A 19,394-nucleotide genomic window follows, 5' to 3' on the forward strand; every position below is an offset into this window, starting at 1 on the left:
ACTTTAGCTATGCAATGACCTAGAAGAATGTGGTGAACTGAGCACCGTAGTGTGTACGCAATGAGTGGCTTTTTTAGACTATATATTATAGTGCCTATCTTGGGCAAGAAAACGGCCTAATAAATAAAGTTTCGTGCGGCACTTTATTTAGCGCAGATCTTTCAGAAAAGCAGAAAGAGTCCAGCTGTTTCCCATTGTGGGCTGCACCTGTGTTTTATTATTCCACATATCCTGCATTGAAACAAAGCGCTTTGAAGCTTTGTGGTCATTTATATGTTAAGAGTAATAAGGTTAGGAGCATATACCCGCAATGTCCTAGCGTTTAAAAAACTGCTATGTATGTTGTCTTGCTGCAGGTCTTGGTGAGCATTTTCCTTTGGCTCACTTTGCGTTAAGGAAGAAGTAAGCAGTAATTGGTCTTTCCCGGTGGGCTAAAATAGTTATATTTTTTCACTTCTTTATCGGAGTTTTCAGTGCTATGCAAAAGCACTTGATAAAGAAGTGTTTCGTGAGCATGAATCATCCTGGGGGCTGCCGTCACTGCAACAGCGATATTGGCTCTATAATGGCTGCCCGCAGATTTCGAATCTTGCCGTGCGTTCCCTTACCGATGTTGGCACATCAGACACGTCTGAAATGTTCTATGGTGCAGGTTTAAATAGTGAACAAGCGCCTGCAAATACAAGACATTTTTGCTTGAGAGCAACGTAGGTTCTAGCAGGGTCCTTTAACGATTTTATTTCCGGTCATGAAACTGGCGTGTAGCGTCATGGGATCGTTTCATGCAGCGCCCGCCGTGCACACACTGCGGCGCTGGCGCAAATTGAAGGACATCCAAGAGGATGCCAGACGGACCCCTCAGGCGTACTGTAGGAATGCCGATTGCTGACTAATGGTCGACTGCCATTAGCGGCGTTGGAGCATTGTCGGCGCAACCTTGAATTTGATGGTTTGTTTCTGGAAAGGGCTGAACATAGAAACGCGAACAATATTGAAATTATTTGAATGTATTATCTCCCTCCATGTTCACCTGCAATTATCATAGCCGTCTAATGCACACCCCAAAGCATACAAATCGAGCTATAGCATGCTTAAAAATTGGTCGCACAGTTATTACACATCACATTTGCATGTCCATGTGCATAAAGGCGTTGATTTCTGTTAGATTTTTCCGGTTTCAATATTTGAGAACTGTGCATTTTCCCCCGTAGTGACAGCAATGGTTCGGGACAGCAACACTGCGTAATTGAATTGTGTGCAAGCATGTTAGCCCGGTTGCAAGGGCTCGAAGAAAAAGTATCTTTGTTTTGTTTCGCTTCTTCAGTCTCGGATCTTCTCGGGCTTCACCAAAAACAAAAAGAAAATGTCCGAAGTTCAATGATGCCCATGAACTAGAATCCTCAAGCACAAGAAAGTGATGCCCTGCTAATTAGACCACATTAGAATGAGTTTTGCCTCGTGCCAGTGTCAACTACCCCTTTGATACGGTTGGCACGTTACGTCTATTAGCAGCTTAGACGAACTTGTAGCTTGACTACATTGGAATCTATGTTTGCTACAGCTTAATAACACTGAGAAATATATCACATACATACACAAAAACCCAAAGCCAGCCACATTTTAACACAAGCACTAACTACCAAACGTAATTACGCCGCATTGACACCCACATATTACATATCTCCCTGCGTGTGCAATATCCATGAAAAGCACCTACTTCAATGTCATATTTTATAGGAAACTGTTCACAGTCGCGACTCCTGACCTGGCCTGGAAACTTCACGTATGCGATGTGAAATTTACGTCCACATTATTCGCACTCAAGAGCGTTGGCCTTGCCTTAAGTTATGACTTCAAAAATTGCGATTGGCTTTTACAAAATGCTAAAAAGGGCTATTACTGGATCAGACGACTGTTCCTAAATTATCATTGCAATTGAGAGCAAAGAGTCCAATGTGGTTCAAGCTTAAGATTCGAATGACACAACATAAACTAACATTAAGGATGGGACGAGAGAGAGAAAAGTTTAATGATACTAAATGAAGAGACTTCCGCCTGAGATATATTCCTATAGCCAGCTGCTCTGCGCTTGAGGAAGTGGACGAGGGAAAGAATGATGAGTGACGATGGTATGATGAGTGACGGTGTCGAGAGAAGGAGGGTGTAAAAGATATAGCAAGCAATTTGGTCTACTGAAAGCCTACAGTCCAGGCCCATACATTTAAGAAAGTCACGGTTTCGCCTTGAAAGGCGAAGCATAAATTGCGATACCAAATTAGTAGAGGGCTATACGAAGCAAGGGTAGTAGTTTAAAGGGCCGTATTAAGCTGGAAACATTCGCTTACCAACTAAATAGCATGGTGTCACGCGCGCACAGGTCAACATCAACACATCTCGTTCGATGACCGCGGAAACTCGCTGTGAAAACGCCGGAGTGAGCAAATTGACCTTTGCGCTGTCTCTCGTCTCGCTTCAATGCGAACTAAACGGCGAAAGCACAGCGCATACAAAGCTACCGGCACTTCGGCGCATCCACTTTGTCCCCATCGCAGATCGCTTTGAAGAGGAGGCCCGCGCAGGCGCACACTTCGCCCACATCCTAGATCGCTTTCAAGATACGGTACCCGCGCAGCCGTGCTGTAGCAGCTGCCGACGGAGCAGAACGCACCCCCTATCCCTCTCCGTATCCTCGCCCCCCGTGCCTCGCGCGCGAAAGAAGACCGCGGGCTTGCGACCTGCCTTCCTCCCGTGCAGTGTTCTACATTCATCCGCGATTGCTGGCTCACCCTCGTACGCTTGCACTCGCACACACAGCGTACGGTGCGCGGCGACGATTTTATCGCCGTTGGACATTTTTCCGAACCTCACGGCGATGGCATAACTGCGCTTGGAGTGTCCGTATAATGGCTATCGCAGTAAAAAGTCAAGTAACGCCTGGATGCCCATAAAACTTGATTTAACATTTGGCAAAGGGTCTAAAATAACGTCCTCCGACAGCGGTGGGTTGTCGAGGAGCATAAGGTCAGTGCTAAACTTTTGTCGCTCTTCCACGTACTAAGGGCACTCACACAGCACATGACCGATAGTCTCATTCACACTGCACAGCTCAGAGCCTGGAGACTCGGCGTGTCGCAATGAGGTCACGTACTCACGCAGAAACGCTACCCCCCGCCTTAGTCTGTGCAGAAGCCTGGCACGGCTGCGTAAAATTTTTAGTGGGAGCCTAAATTTTATGGCAAGGTCCAATCTTAGGATTCGTCTGTGGCGATTGTCCGGATTGTCCCAGTACTTTTCTGTCGCCTTTAGGATGCCACTTGAGATAAGGCAGTTGGCGTCCACTCTTGAAATATAAATTGCAGGCAGTGACCCTGGTTCTTAGAGTGCTGTCTTCGCTTCGGCATTGACAGTTCGTTGCCGTGTAAACCACAGCGACTGCTAATCTATTGAAATGCAATGTGTTGGCCGTTGCCTTCCACTAGAGTGCATAGCCGGCAGTTTGAACAGCCAACACTCTTTGGGAGCTTTCTTTCATTACAAATATAAGTAGCTGCAGAGCCGATTCTGCGTCACTGAAGACGGTCCATTCTTCGTGAGGCTGTCGCAAAATATAGTTAGCTGCCTCTCTGATTGCAAATAGTTCCGTAGATATTGGTGTCCTCTTGTTACGCAGACGAAACAGTTGAATGGCTTGGTGCGCAGGCACGACGAAAGCCGCACAAGACCGATCCGTCTGTATAGACATTCAGCGAGGAGCCATGTACTTCCGACCTGTATTTAAGTGTCAGATGTCTGAGGCCCACTGTAGGTATTCGCGATTATTTGGAAATTACCGGAATGGAGAGACTTACCCGTATTTAAAAAAATCAAAGCTCTTCCACTACTGCGAAGATGGAATCAAGAGAAGCTGTGACTATGGTGGGTCTGCTGTAGTGTATATTGCTATAGTGAATTTATATATTATCATTATTGACTATATTGAGCGTCTTCGGCATGTTCATCAAACAGCAAGGACACCAGCGTCTTGTTTTCGCCCGGTGCGATGGCCAAGTAGTGCGTTTGCTGCTCCAAGTCCACCCCATCATCATAGACAAGTGTATGCACCACAGCGTTCATAGCCACGGTACACTGCACGGCGTCGTCAAGATCCTGACGTTAGGATCCTGGAAGATAGCACGCAAAATTGAAACACATGTTTAACTAATTAAAAAAATGACTAATGAACTTGTTAGTTAATTACTTTACGACACATATTGCAATTTACGAATTGTAGCTGGTGAGTTTGCAAGACGCATCCACTTGAAATAATTTTCAGTATAACACAAGTTTCGAGATATTTCCCAAAGTGTGGAACGAAGTGCATGGGCGTTCCAGTTTCTTTTGTGCTTCTATGTATAAAACATCAATTTGCTAAAAAAGTAAGTGGACAACAGTGCACTTTTACGGCGAACTTGCGCATATCTCCAGACTGGTGTCATTCTGGAAATTCATTCCAAGTGGATATATCGCCTGACAAGCTTTCTTTCTTAACTTAGATTAATTTGCTTTTCTTATTTTCTTCTATTTACCCTACTCCCCTCTATAGACATTCGATCCAGACATTTTCTCTGTAAAGCAGTGTTGTAATGCAGTGATCTGGGCTTGTCGGTATGACATCGCGGGGCTTATAGCGCGTGAAGAGACAAAGACGAAGGAAAACGTGGCACACACAGGCGCTAACATGCAACAATCTTTATTACGAGCAAGGGACACACACATATATACAACTTTTTCGCATACATCATCATACATGCGCTGTTTGCAAAAACCTTACACACCATTACGCAGGTAAGCTAACTCGTCGCGGTAAAATGCAAATCATGGTTTTGAAACACACTTATCCCCGAGCCTGTCAATCATTTCCACTTCAATAATTTGCGAGTTCTGTGTAAATATTTAAAAATTTATCAGTCAATCGATCAATGACATGACCATCCGCAGTGCTTCAATGATAATGACGTTCTGCTGCTGACCACAAGGTCAAGGGTTCATTTCCCAACTTAGGTCCGACCTGCCGTGGGTGTGTAGTGGCTCTGGTGTTGCCCGGTTAAGCCCAGGGCGCGGGATCAAATCCCGGCCCCGGCAACCGTATATAGAGGTGGGCAATGTGCAAAAACGCTCGTGTACCGCACAGTTAACGAACCCCTGGTTGTCAAACTTACTCCAGAGTTCCGCACTAAAGCATGCATCGTAATAATATTGTGTTATTAGCACGTAACACCCTAATTTAAACTTGAAATATCTTAAACGCGGCTGAAGCTGTTTAATGTCGTCGTAATGAGAAAGAAAAGAATTTAAAAAAACATTCGTGTACTTGATTTACTTGCACTTTAAAGGAAATCCTAACCAAGAGCCCTCAACTACGGCGTCCCACGTATCCGGTCGGTCCCTTTAGACTGTGACCCCCATTATGTATATGATTGTTGTTATAAAGGACAGTTTAACCCTGTGCCGTATAAAGCACTAACACACTTCGGAGCAATCTCGTCAGGAACTTTCTCGCACGTTTTCGACGTCACGTAGTAAGGACACTTCAGATAAAAACTCGTAATATGGGATTTAATTGAAAAAAAAATAAGACACATTCCACTCCGTGAAGGTGCATGACCGCGAAGCTGTTTAGCGCTCAACTCAGATGTGACACGGAATTTTGAACAAGGGTATCGACATTTTATTGTCCTGATCGGTGGTCACCGTGATGATAGGTACGCGCACACATTCGCGTATCACCACTTTTATTAAATCTGTCCTTCACGTAAGACAAATGAATGGCTCATATACCCTTAAGCAATGCATGATAACCCCGTAAACGCGGCCTCTCCATCACGACGACTGAAGAGAAGTGAAATTGTACGCTGGAATGATGAGCGGCAACGCTCCGGAAGAAGATGACGACGAAGTGGCATGACGTCGAAGCAGTGGAATGACCGCATTCGCGTGGTGGCGCCGTGAGGCGCCAACGACCAGCCGTGGAATAAGACGACGACGCTCCAGCTATTGCCGATGATGATGGTTTTTCCGCTCAAAGGGGACTACTGTGGAAGAAGACGATGACGACGTACGCGCGAGCAGTGGCACCAGCGCGTTCGCGCGGTTGCGCCGAGGGGTACCCAGCTATGGATGAAGACGACGACGCTCGAGCCATTGCCTATGATGATAGTTTTTCCGTGCAGACGCAACAAAATCACGTCTCCTCACCATAGGCAGCTTCGCTGTAAAAAAAATGTCACAGTTTCGCCCTAAGGGCGAAGCAATGAATGCGATAGCAACACAGCAATGTCATACGAAGTAAGGTAAGCGGCTTTGGTGACAAAATGAATTGTAGTGAACATGAGCTGATTAAGTAAGCAGGTGTGCTGCGGCGTAAGTAGACCGACATGAAGAGAGACTCGATGACCACTAGAAGGCGCGTGTGAATCGGTGGTGTTGATGAGAAGCGCTCCCCGTGGGCAGCGCGTGCGAAGGGATACACCTGTAGCGCTGCACTGCCGATCCGGGCAGCATTGCATGTGTAGCGTGCGTTGGAAAATGTGGCCCGACTATTACTAATTGAATGAACAAGCGTGGTGTGAGCGCGCACAAACAAACACGAATAGATCACACTGAATGACTGCAGACAACGACTGTCAAAACGCTGGCAGCAAGCATACGCCGCAGCGGGCGAAGGTACGTGCGGTATATCGCTTCAACGGAAACTGAGCGGCGAATGTACGGCACATAAAGGTCAGAGCCGAGTGGAGATAAGAGACGGTGCGGACGAGCGAGCGACGAGCGCGGTTGTTGGCAGAGTAGAAGTGCGCCCCCCCCCCCTCTCTCCCGCGCTCCCTCCGGCGCTGGCTTCCCGCTTCCTTGCTTGCGCGTAGGTGATTGAGTGCGTTCTCTCTCCGTGATAGCGCGCGTCCCCGCACGCTTCCGCTCGGGCATACGGCGCGCGGCGAAGATTTTAATTATAGGGAACCTCACGGCGACGGCGACGGCAGAAATCCGGTTGAAGTGTCCATATAATTGCTTTCGCAATAAAATATTTTTCTTGACGATCTTTGCAGCTTGCAGCCAGCATTGCATTGGGCGTGATAAGCATTAAAAGCAATTTCTCTAAAGCCATAAGCTTCTGTTTTTCTTTTTTTTATTTGACGTGCTCACCCAAACAGCTCTGCTGATTGGCCGACTGTTCATTATATTTCTATCCGGCACTAATATCGTCTCAAGATTTACTAAACACACTTGTTCTCTGCGTAAAGCACCCGCGCGAAAAGAACGTTACTTCAACTCGGTTATTCGGGCCACGAAAAGTCCGTAAAATGTTTGCGTCTTTGCAATGAAAAAGTTGCTGTCCCACTACATTGACTCGGGGAACTGCAATTATCAACAGTTTACGAAACTCCCAGAAACGTGCCACAAGAAGCAAGGACATCTGCACAAAAGCAAAAGCAAGCGTATCGGGCACTTCCCGACATCTGACGGGCAGCAATATTCTCGCCTTTTAATTATTCTGAATATCATAGTAGGCGGGAAAATAGTGCTGTGGCTGTAATTTTATCACATCGGTAATGAAAGATGCTTCAATAATCAATATTGCCATTTTGAGATAATCGCGACCTTCAAAAGCATCAGTTTAAGGCATCGGAAACGCCAAATGGTTCTGCGATTGTGTCAATAAGCAGAAAAGCACACGCGGCAAGTGCTACCTAACCAAATTATTTTAGACTCAAGTCAAATGGCAGTTAACGGAATATTTATTTGCGACACACGCAGTCGGCGCATGCATGTTTGTAGACTTCTCCATATCTGATAGACACTAAAGATGCACGTTTACTTATGCATTAGGTTGGTAGTTATCTTGATCGCATGGTGAACCTAGAAGATTATCGACTTGAAGTTTAACACGCAATTACGGTATTCTTTTTTTTTCAGGTAACCGACAGAGAGAGAGAGAAACATTTATTGTTAATGAGGTGGGTCGACTTCCTCGTAGGGTGGAGCGACTGGAGCCCTTAGTTCTGGACCCATTGACTCGCGCCACCTCGCTTGCCCGCTGGATAAGCCGTCGCTGCTCTTGCGGGTCTAAGCTGGTCAGCGCAGTCTCCCAGGAGGAAGGCGAAGGTGAAGGGGTAGGGGAGAAGCCCGGAGGGTGTGAGCACTCCCAGGTGCAAAGATATACTATAGGCTTTGCTCCACAGTAGGGACAGTATGAGGGATATTGTGTGGGGTGGAAGAGGTGAAGGGTAAGCGACCTTTGTTGCGAACATGCACCAGATAGGCTGTACAAAAGTTTAAAAATAAACAGCGGCGAAAGCGCATAGCTATGCGTATAATTCATAAAAAATAGCCTATTTTTAAGCGACGCTTTATACGCTCACAAGTGTGGGTGGTGGTGGTTGTGTCACGGCGAACAGTGGGCCGATCCTGGCGATTGTGCAGAAAGGGTTCAAGCTCAATGGCACATATCAGGGCCAAAAAGAAGAGTGAGAGAGAGAGTAAAAGAGAAAGAAAGAAGTAAAGAAATAAAGAGAAAGATAGAGCGAGAGAAAAGAGAGACAGAAGAAGAGAAAGAAAATCACCACGAAGGTCAGATACACACCACAAGCTTCGCTTACCCCCAATTCCTCGACAGGGGAAAGGCGGGCAATTTTTTTAGATGCTTATAAAACTTTTACGTTCTGTGTTTTTAAAACGTAGCATCCAAACTGCAAACTTGAAGAAAGCGTAATCGCCTATACCGAACATTTGTAAAGCTTAAGCTTCGATATTTTGGAAAGTCTCTCTAAAATTAAACCAGTGACATCAGCGGCATCACAATGCTCGATTTGTTTGTTTCACTACGGAACCAATGGAGACAATCAATTTCTAGCTACACAATCCTGTTTGCTAGATTTCAGAGAGCGTTGGCAACAGGAAGCGATGCGAAATCAACCACTTCTGCGGCTCTCCATCTTGGCCGGGTGCCTGTTGTGCCAAAGAACGGGCCCTCACGTGTGCCAGCCCCGCGAAGTGAGCGAGTACTACACTTTCACTGGCATGGCCAATTACGTCGTCTCACAGCAGAAACACATTCGCTTCTACAACACCGTTCTCGAGGTCACAAGTGTATGTTCAGTGGTAAGTCTATGCCTTCCACCCTTATTTTTTACTCGCACAAGTACTTTTTTTTTCTTCGACAGTTCCCACCCACAAAGCTCCAATAACAGAGATAGCCTGTGGTAACAATTGACAGCACTCCTCAACTCTAAATGGTCACATCAGTTGTCATTTCCTTACTTTATTTTTGTGATGTGGTCATTACAGTTTCATTTGTGCATTAAGTATTCTGAAAGCCTATGCTGTCACATAGCGTCGGACATTTACTTCTACTTTTCTGCCGTTGCAATTGCGTCACCAATAATTTATTGCACTTTTGCCTATGTTATGCACAGGTGCAGCAAGATAATTACTGCACTGTAAAAGGTACATTGTATTTCTGCGATACATTTAACTGCAGTAGGCTTTATTACGCAAGACACGTGCAGAAATGAGAAGGTAGAACAACGGCAAGAGCAGAATATCGGACTGGATAATAAGGAAACGAGCTGCTCGGGGATAAGCATGTTCCCACAAGGAAAGATGGGGGAGCAGCCTTGTCATTCATACTGTTTGTACTGGTGGCTCTAACACCGACCAATTCTGAGCTTACAAAAGCACTAGTGAGTGATTAAACGCCATAATTTATCTATAAAGTAACAAAAAATAGTACAAAATATTTACTGGTCGTATTAGTGGGTAAACCTGATAGAAGATGGTTACCGTTACGTCACATCTCTTTGGGGTCTAGGATGCGTGATTTAAACCTCATTCATCGCACTGCAAAGTGTTAATCAGGAGCTCACTCGACACCTGCCATGTCTCTTCAAGGAGCTATGTGCAACTGAGCGTATTTAGAAAGACGAGAAGCACAACTCCATGGTTATTTTTATTTATTGAACAGTTCCAGTCGTTCCAGTTGTACCCAAACACGTAGGGTACAATTCACAAAAACTTTTTCCCACTTGGACACTCCTATTGCTCATGTATACAACCAATAAAAAATAAAGTTACACTTGCTTCAGGGCTCAGGACTGTACTGAATTTATCAAGAAGATCGCTGGCCTAAAAAACAAGAATGCTTGCGCAGACAGGCGTGAGTAAGACGTGCACCAATTTTAAACACCTTCAGGTTTGCGAAAGCTATACAATTCACCAGAATTCTTATGGGCGTCAGCGTACCTAATATCCTTGAAAAAGAGGCTACACAATTTATATATAACAATTGCCTACGCCACCTTTTATATGCGTTATCACTGTAAACTTGTCACGTTGTTTTCTCACAAGTAGCGAGAACTGGGGAGTTGGAACACATTCGTGATCTGTCAGCGCAGCAAATAAACAAAGACGAAAAAGAAGGTACAATCACAAGCGCTGCCTGTCAACTGAACTGATTGACAGTGCTTGTGATCGCCTTTACTTTTTCGAATTTTTTTATTTGTTGCCCTGACAGATTGAACGCTGTTTTCTGCCCAGTGAATGTTCAGTCTATGACAGCTTCAAAATTGCCATTGTACAAGGCTAACATTTTTAAGTTGCATGGAATTTTTAAAAATCGCCTGTCATAGATAGCATAATTCTTCTCGGTGAGTTGGGTTAGTCCAAGAGGCGGGAATTAGTAGCACGTGAAATCGAAGCCCTTATTCAAGTAATTAACAATAATTCTTTAATTTACTTCTTAAATGAATACCTTGCGGCACATATTGCAGTTTACGAAGGGTAGCAGGTGCGCTTGCAAGACGAATGCACTTGAAAGGAATTTCCAGGATGACGCAAATTTTGAGGAAATGTTTCGGAAAGCTTCGAACGACATACATGAGCGCACCAGTTACTTTTTTGCGTCAGGCATAAAACATCGCTTTGTTAAAGATGTAAGTAAAAGAACACTGCCCTTTTACGACAAGTTTGATGGCACGTATCTTCAAACTGGCGTCATTCTGGAAATTCATTCCAAGTGGATACAACTTGGGAACTCACCGGCTACAATTCGGAAATTCAATATGGGCTGTAAAGTAATTATCTGAAACAATAATTAGAGGATTTTTATTAGTTAGTTGAATATGTGTTTCGATTTCTCGTGCAAGTAATGTCTGCCTCTGAATAATGCAGCTCAAGGACTGAAATTATTTTATCTACAACAGAATCTTTTTAAAAATTCCAAACAACTTTAAAATGATCACCTTAAATATATGTATTGTGGGCATTTATTGTGCACTTCATCATCTGTACATTATCATCATCATGCGTGTGCCCCTCATCTTCATCGCGCGTGCGGGCGCATCATGATCAGCGTGGTATGTGTCGAAGGCTGCTCAGGCTGGTTGTGGATGCCGCCCTTCTTCGCCGTGTCGTCTCTCGGGCTCATTAAAGGCCCGCCCTTACTGTGACGTCACAAGTGGTGGAGGTGCATCTTGGTTCTCCGTCCTCTACGCCCCTGCAGCCTACTCCCTGGAGCTTCGTTCGGGTCGCCGCTTGTGCCCACTGTCTGTCAGCATGTCGCAGGACGAGCAGCCTGGCGTTTCTACCCTAACCATCCCGCTTCCACAAGCCGCACCTTCTGTGATCATCAGCGGCCACCAGCGTGATCCCCGTCTGTGCGCGGGTCTTCGCGGTGAAGATGCTGAGGACTGGATGGATGATTACGAGCGCGTAAGCTATGCTAATCGGTGGGATGATCCCCACAAGCTCCGCTATGTCTCGTTCTACCTGACCGGTGTGGCGAAGACCTGGTTTTTCAACCACGAGATTGATTTCACCAATTGGACGAACTTCAAGCAGCAGCTTCGGCAAGTTTTTGACACGCCGGCGGTACCCTCCGCCCTTGCGAAGAAAACTCTGGATGCTCGCAAACAACATTCCGGCGAGTCCTACACATCGTACATCGAGGATGTGCTTGCACTCTGTCGCCGCGTCAATGATTCCATGGCTGAGTCAGACAGGATACGCCACATTCTTAAAGGTATTGGGACTGTGGCCTTCAACGCGCTCGCCGTCAGGAACCCGGCTACCGTCGCTGACATCGTCTTGACGTGCCAGGGCCTCGACGAGCTCGAGTCCGTGCGCTTGCAGCAGGACTTCAGCGAACACCGTTCTGCGGCAGATCCTGACTTGCGTATGATGATCGGGGCGATCATACGCAAAGAACTGCACTCACTTGGCTTGTCATCTCCGTTGATTCCTGCTCAGCCTTCTGGTGCAGCATTGCGCGACGTTATCAGAGAGGAACTTACGTCAATGACCTGCTCTGCGAATGTGGACCCTCCGGCCCCTCGCACCTTACCAACATACGCGCAGGTTCCTACCGCGCCTCCAACTAGTGTACGTCCAACGTTGCCTCTACCCACATACACGCAGGTTGGTGTCGCTCCTCCGGCCAATGTCCCCTCATTACCGCTTGAGCCGTCATCGCCCCATCTGACCGCACTATCTCACAGCGCACCGAGCGCCCCTTACTACCCGCCTTGGCGACCGTCTCGTCCTACCTGTTATTACTGTGGTTCTCGCGGCCATATATCACCTTTTTGCCGCAAGCGCCAACAAGATGAGCGTCGCGGGTATGACCTGTGTGAACGCGATACGTACTCTGGTGGGGCCTCTTACCAAATCCGTCGTTACGCTTCCCCTCCGCGCCGTTCCCCATCTCCGCCCGCAACGACCGAGACGCCGCATGGTTACCGCACCACCAGACGCCTATCACCTTCGCCGTTCCGCCGCTCCTCGTCACCGCTTCGGCCTGCCTCATTCGCCTCTGACCGCCGCCCGGAAAACTAAGTAATGCCGTTTTCGGAGGAAAAACTGCATTCACCGACAGGACTCCAATTCCTCCAGCGCGCCCTTGTAATATGATGTCCGTGTTCGTTGAAGGTGTGCACCTTGATGCTTTGGTGGACACCGGTACGACTTTATCTGTTATGCATTCCGATTCGTGTAGGCGTCTCAGGAAAGTTATGACGCCTTATGATGGACCCGCGCTTGTTGCAGCTCAAGGGAAAACAATCCGCCTTTCTGCGTTTTGTACAGTGCGTGTATTCATCGATGGCATCGTCCACTACATAAATTTGCTGTGCTGACGCCCTGCTCCCACCAGCTCATTTTAGGATGGGATTTCCTTGCCTCTGCTTCTGCTGCTATACGTTGTGGGCAAGGTGTCGTACATATGACTGACACCGACTATTCACTCGGCGATGAACCGTACCAGCAACTTCGTCTACTCGCTGCAAAAGATACCGAGATACCTCCAGGCTGTCAGCAAATTCTGAACATCACGTCCGACGTCATCGACCATGGCGATTTGTCAATGTTACCTTGTGCGCATTGGCTCACAAAAGGGATAGCCATTGTTAAGGCCTAGTTAGGTTTCATAATGGTTCTGTGCTTCTCGCAGCAAGGAACACAACATCTGAGAAAATTATACCTCCTAAAGGCACCACTTTGGCTTGCGTTGCTGATTCAGAGCCTCTCTCTGTCTTTCCCCTCAAGGCTGCTCCCGCTGAAATCCCTCCTGCTGGACATTCTGCCTCTACCTCCGCTCTTGCTGCTGTAATCATCTCGGACTTGACCCCTTCGTAGACGCAACAGCTCCATGCCTTGTTGAAGAAGCATGGAGGTTCATTTGACGCCCATTCTTCAACATTGGGACAGACGACCATCACAGCGCATCGGATTGAGACAGACGGCAAATCCATCGTGCGTCGCAGGCCGTGTCGCGTGTCTCTAGCTGAGCGCAAAATTATTGAGCAAAACGTTGCCGACATGGTGCAACGTGAGATAATTCGTCCCTCCGCTAGCCCTTGGTCGTTTCCCATTATTTTGGTTCGAAAAAAAGATGGGTCCGTGCGTTTCTGTGTAGATTAACGAGCGCACAACCAGATCACGCGCGGGGATGTGTACTCCATGCATCGCATTGACGATGCCCTCGATTCCCTGCAAGGTGCCGAGTACTTCTCCAGTCTTGATCTGCGTTCAGGTTACTGGCAAATTCCGATGCACGAAGCCGACAAAGAAAAAAACAGCGTTTGCAACCCCAGATGGTCTTTACGAGTTCAACGTCATGCCCTTCGGCCTCTGCAATGCTCCCGCAACTTTTTGAGCGCATGATTGACACCGTTCTGAGTGGCCTGTAGTGGAAGACCTGCTTGTGCTATCTGGATGATATCGTTATTTTCTAGTCGACATTTGCACAGCACCTGCAACGTCTCGACGAGGTTTTGACGTGCATAGCCAGTGCTGGTCTTCAGCTCATCATCAAAAAGTGTCATTTTGCAAGCAAGATGATCAAGGTCTTAGGTCATATTGTAAGCAAGGATGGTATTCGACCTGATCCTGACAAGATTTCGGCGGTGCTTCACTTTCCTCGTCCAGAAAAGACAAAGGACCTACGCAGTTTCCTCGGCATCGCTTCCTATTTTCGCCGATTTATTCGCGATTTCGCCTCTATAGCTGCACCTTTACACCACTTACTTCGTCCTGGTGCTCCCTTCGTGTGGTCACCTGAATGTGAATATGCCTTTTATCAGCTAAAGGGCGCCCTCACATCTGAACCTCTCCTGTGTCATTTTGATGAGACTGCACCCACACCCTTGCACACGGATGCTAGCGGCCATGGCAGTGGTGCTGTGCTCCTCCAGCGAGACAACTCTTCGCGCGAGAGAGTCGTTGCCTATGCCAGCCGCGTGCTCACACCTGCCGAGAAGAACTATACCATCACCGAGCAGGAGTGCCTCGCTGTCGTTTGTTCCCACCAGAAATTTCGCCCTTATCTCCATGGTCGCCATTTTACTATCGTGACGGATCACCACGCCTTATGCTGGCTTTCTACACTCAAGAACTTGTCAGGGCGTCTTGATCGCTGGATTCTTGGTCTGCAAGAATATGACTTTGAGATCATTACCAGTCTGGTAAGAAGTACCAAGACGCAGACACTCTCTCTCGCTGGCCGCTTTCTACAGCCGCACTCATTAATGGTTCCGCCACCACCTCCAGTGACGCATTCACTGACGTCTCTTCTACGGCGGTTTTGTCCTTCGCCACTCTTTATCATCTCACTTCGCACGACCATGAATCATTTTCTTCTCAACCACTCGCTGACTCGTACTGTCGCCGTATTATAGACCACCTTCGTGAAGCTTCGCGCCCGCCTAACGCCCGGCTACGTCGACAGCTGACACAATTTAATCTGAAAAACTCCGTGCTGTACCGCCATATCCACCATTCTGATATACGACGATGGTTGCCCGTGCTACCTCGTTGCCTTCGTGCGCATGTCCTTCAGGCATTTCATGACGATTTGACTGCTGGCCAGCTTGGCATCCAGAAAACTTTCGACCGCATAAGAAGTCGCTTCTACTGGCCTGGCCTGTCTACCAGTGTGGCGAGATACGTCGCTTCCTGCGCCACTTGTGAGCGTCGCAAACGTCCAACATCAGCTCCTCTCGGGCATCCAGTCTCATGTCCTGCAGAGCCGTTTGAGGTTGTCGGTATTCATCTCTATGGGCCACTTCCCATGACTCCCGCCGGTAGTCGATGGATAGTGACAGCCGTCGACCACCTGACGCGCTATGCCGAAACAGTTTGTGTAAGTTTAACATCGGCTTCCGAAATCGCTGCCTTCATTCTTCAATCCATAATCCTGCGCCATGGCGCCCCTCGTCTCCTTCTGAGCGACCGCGGAAAGACATTCGTTTCCCAACTGATAGGCGAAGTGCTCAATTCCTCTGGCACCACTCACAAGACTACATCAAGTTATCATCCTCAGACCAACGGCCTGACTGAGCGGTTTCATCGTACGCTCTCTGACATGATAGCCGCCTATATTCAACCCGATCACACAAACTGGGACACAATTTTGTCATTCGTCACCTTCGCGTATAACACCGCCGTTCAACGCACAACGGGTTACTCGCCATTCTACCTTGCTTATGGCCGTTCACCCAGTTCCTTTCTCGGTGTTACTTTCTTCTCTGCCCCTTTCAGTCCATCTCGATCTTCCTGCGAAGAATATGTTTCCCACCTCGTCCATTGTCACCAGCGTGGCCGCGTCAACACCGCAGCCAGACAGCGGGGCCACAAGGATCATTATGACGCATATAATCGCGTAGTATTCTACCAGCCTGGCGATGAAGTGCTGCTCTGGACACCAGTTCGCACTCCTGGGTTGTGCGAGAAGTTTCAGTGTCAGTTTATTGGCCCCTACACGGTCCTGTGTGACCCCTGTTGTTTCCTCAACTGACCGCCGTTGCCGCTCTACCGAAGTGGTCCACGTTTCTTGTATGACGCCCTTCACGCGGCGTTCCCCGTACCTTTAGGCAGCGGCCAGTATGGCCGCTTTCGCGCGAGGGAAATTAGTGTGGGCAATTATTGTGCACTTCTTCATCATCTGTACATTATCATCATCATGCGTGTGGCCCTCAACTTCATCGCGCGTGCGGGCGCATCATCATCAGCGTGGACTGTGTCGAAGGCTGTTCAGGCTGGTTGTGGACGCCACCCTTATTCGCCGTGTCGTCTCTCGGGCTCAATAAAGGCCCGCCGTTACTGTGACGTCACAGTATACATTTCTCTTAATCGAAACATATTTTAGGCCACGCTTGTGTCGTTTGGAAATATGCAGAATTCTCGCGCAGTGTCCTATTAATCACGTATCTATTTTTTCCAGTTTCCCCACTAGGCCCTCTTGCGGAGTAGGCGTTATAAGAGTATATTTTTTAAACCAGTGGGCGAAGAGCCTCCTAGATCTTTGTCAAAAGACGATCCCCTTTAAGCTGAAACGTCTAATCACATGTTTTCCGAGCGGGCATACTCAACAGGCTTCATAGACGTTACATCCATGGCAGTTCATTTTACTCTTTGTAACCAAAAGAACGCATTCACGCTGAAATTTTATGTCAGATGTCTTCCACGATATTCCCGCAAGTTTCGATGGCTGTTGAAAGACTGTTCGTACTAAGCCTATTTTCAAACTGGAACTTGAATAAATCTAACGCGAAATCTAGCCAGTACGTCTTCAGTTTCTGGCTACTAATTACATTTATCGCTGTGAATGTCAATTTAAGATGGAATATTAAGTATTATTTGTTAAAGGCATAACTACTGGTAAATATGTTATAAATATAGTTGATATCTACCTATTCTGAAGAATTGCGCCACTTGTTCCACTAGCAAACGACTACGCGTGTTCAGCTGTTGGAAGTCCTTCCGGCCCAAGACGACCTATATCGTGGTGCTATTGAGTTGTATGTTTTTAAGATGCCGAGGAGAAAGCGAACCAGCCAAATCATTGGGATACTCTTTTGCGTCCGCCTGTCGGCCGTCCGCCCTGCACAACAGGCAGGACCGCTGGCGTAATCGTCCATCGGGGCTCTTTCAGGTGTGACAGGGCATCATTGATCAGTGCAAGAGTTTGCGCGTGGCAGATGAGGGCATCGCCGTCGCGCGTGCGCCATGAATGCACGCTCAACGAGCTTGGCTGGTCTTCCTCCGTCGTAGTCATTGTGGCCACCAACTGAAGTCTCAGTTAGCGGCGCTTGTTCGCGTCATTTAGTGATGTGATGGTCGTAGGTAGGCGTCCGACACATGCCACTCGATCGCTTGCGTGCAGGATGGCAGCGCGATGGAAGATCCGTCGCCTTGTGGAGGAAGGCGATTATTACAGAGAAGCTTTATATGGCTAGGCGAAACGGGGAAAAAGCGTCTGTTAGTCGCCGGTCCACAAGAAACTATCATCAGCTTCGCTTCGAGCGTTGTCGTCTTCTTCCGCAGCTAGCTCGATGGAGCCCCTCGGGTTGCGCTGGTGCTGGTGCTTGGCACGCGCTCGTGCCATTGCTCCCGCATTCGTCGGCTTCGTCGTCTTCTACAGGTGGCTGCGTTGCCGCTCATAATTCCAGCGTAGAATTTCAATTCTGTCGTCGTAATGGGGAGGCCGCTTTAACGGGGATATGAGCAGCATAACTGATAGTTGGGCGAGTTGGTACGAATTCATAGAGAAATATTTACCGCGCACTAACGACAAGGACACAGTGACACGCGAGCGCTTACTCACAACTGTTTATTTTCGGAACGATACAGAACATAAATACACCAGCTATCTGCACTGAGCATGTACAACAAGAGTCTGTATAAACAGAAACAGACTAAAAAAAGATTAAAAAGGCTGAACGAGTATTCAAAAATGCAAATTATTTGTCAGTAATTGCAACCGATGGTTGACTTATGCATTTTTGAGCACACTTTTTGATATGAAACGCTTCTGTTATTTCACGTGTTAATTTGTTTTTATCTGAAAACAAAATGTCAGTGTCAAAATATACCGAATCACAATGACATAGATTACAGTGGTTCGACAAGTGTGAATGAGGTTCTTTACCGAGAGAACGTTCATGTTCTTTTAGACGGGTGTTTATGCACCGACTGGTTTCTCCTATGTACACGTTGCCACAGGTTAACGGAAGCCGGTATACAACACCTATACTGCATTTTGTGAATTTTTGACCTTCTTTAAGACCGCAGCTGCATCTTTTTACCCTATTGTCAAACTTTTTCGAAATAGCTTGGCACAGTTTCTGCATCTTGTTAGGTGCGCTGAAAACCACTTCAACACCATACCGGCTGGCAACATTCTTTAACTCATGGGAAAAATAATAGACGTAAGGTACAACCGCAAGGCGCTTTCTGTTCTTGCTAAGCCTGCTCCTTGAATCTGGGTTGTACACCTTTTACTCTTTTAATTACCTTTTCGGCCGCTCCGACTATAATGCGTTCCGCGAATCCCACTGAAGCTAGCCTTGTTACCTGATTGGCAAAGTTTTCTTTTATTCGGTGGCAACAAGATTTTCTAATGCAGCCCGAAGGCAAGACACCGCAATTCCGCTTTTTACAATCCTTATTTTTACAATCCAATGCCCTGATTTGTACTGTAATGTGGGGTTATTACTGACAAAAAATTTGCATTTTTCAACACTGGTTGAACCTTTTTAATCTGTTTTTAATTTGTTTCTATTTATACTGACGACTCTAGTTGCACATGCTCAGTGCAGAGAGATGGGGTATTTATGTTCTGTATCTTTCCAAAAATAAACAGTTGTGATTAAGCGCTCGTGTGTCCCCCTTCACTGTGTCCTTGTCGATTGTGCACGCTGAATATTTCACTATGAAGCGATATCAGCCATTGTTTAGGGGGTTTGAGCCATTCATTGTCTTACCGTAACGGACATATTTAATTTTGAAGCAATTTATTTGCGAATACTCGTGAGTGGCAATGGCGGGCGCATGCTGCTAACCACGCCACCGAGCAAACTCGAGACATC

General features: G+C 47.1%; 1 protein-coding gene across 1 annotated transcript in view; it reads left to right on the top strand.

Moving 5' to 3' along the window:
• LOC119459191 (uncharacterized) overlaps positions 1 to 19,394 on the top strand; it is an 89,406-nt gene that overhangs the window by 63,085 nt on the left and 6,927 nt on the right. Inside the window, exon 2 of the mRNA XM_037721015.2 lies at positions 8,909 to 9,135. Within this exon, the coding sequence (XP_037576943.1) occupies positions 8,938 to 9,135 (198 nt within the window). The 5' untranslated portion in view covers positions 8,909 to 8,937. The remainder of the gene's footprint in view (positions 1 to 8,908; positions 9,136 to 19,394) is intronic.

The sequence above is a fragment of the Dermacentor silvarum genome, chromosome 7 (assembly GCF_013339745.2).
Source record: "Dermacentor silvarum isolate Dsil-2018 chromosome 7, BIME_Dsil_1.4, whole genome shotgun sequence".
In the NCBI taxonomy this organism is placed as follows: Eukaryota; Metazoa; Arthropoda; class Arachnida; order Ixodida; family Ixodidae; genus Dermacentor; species Dermacentor silvarum.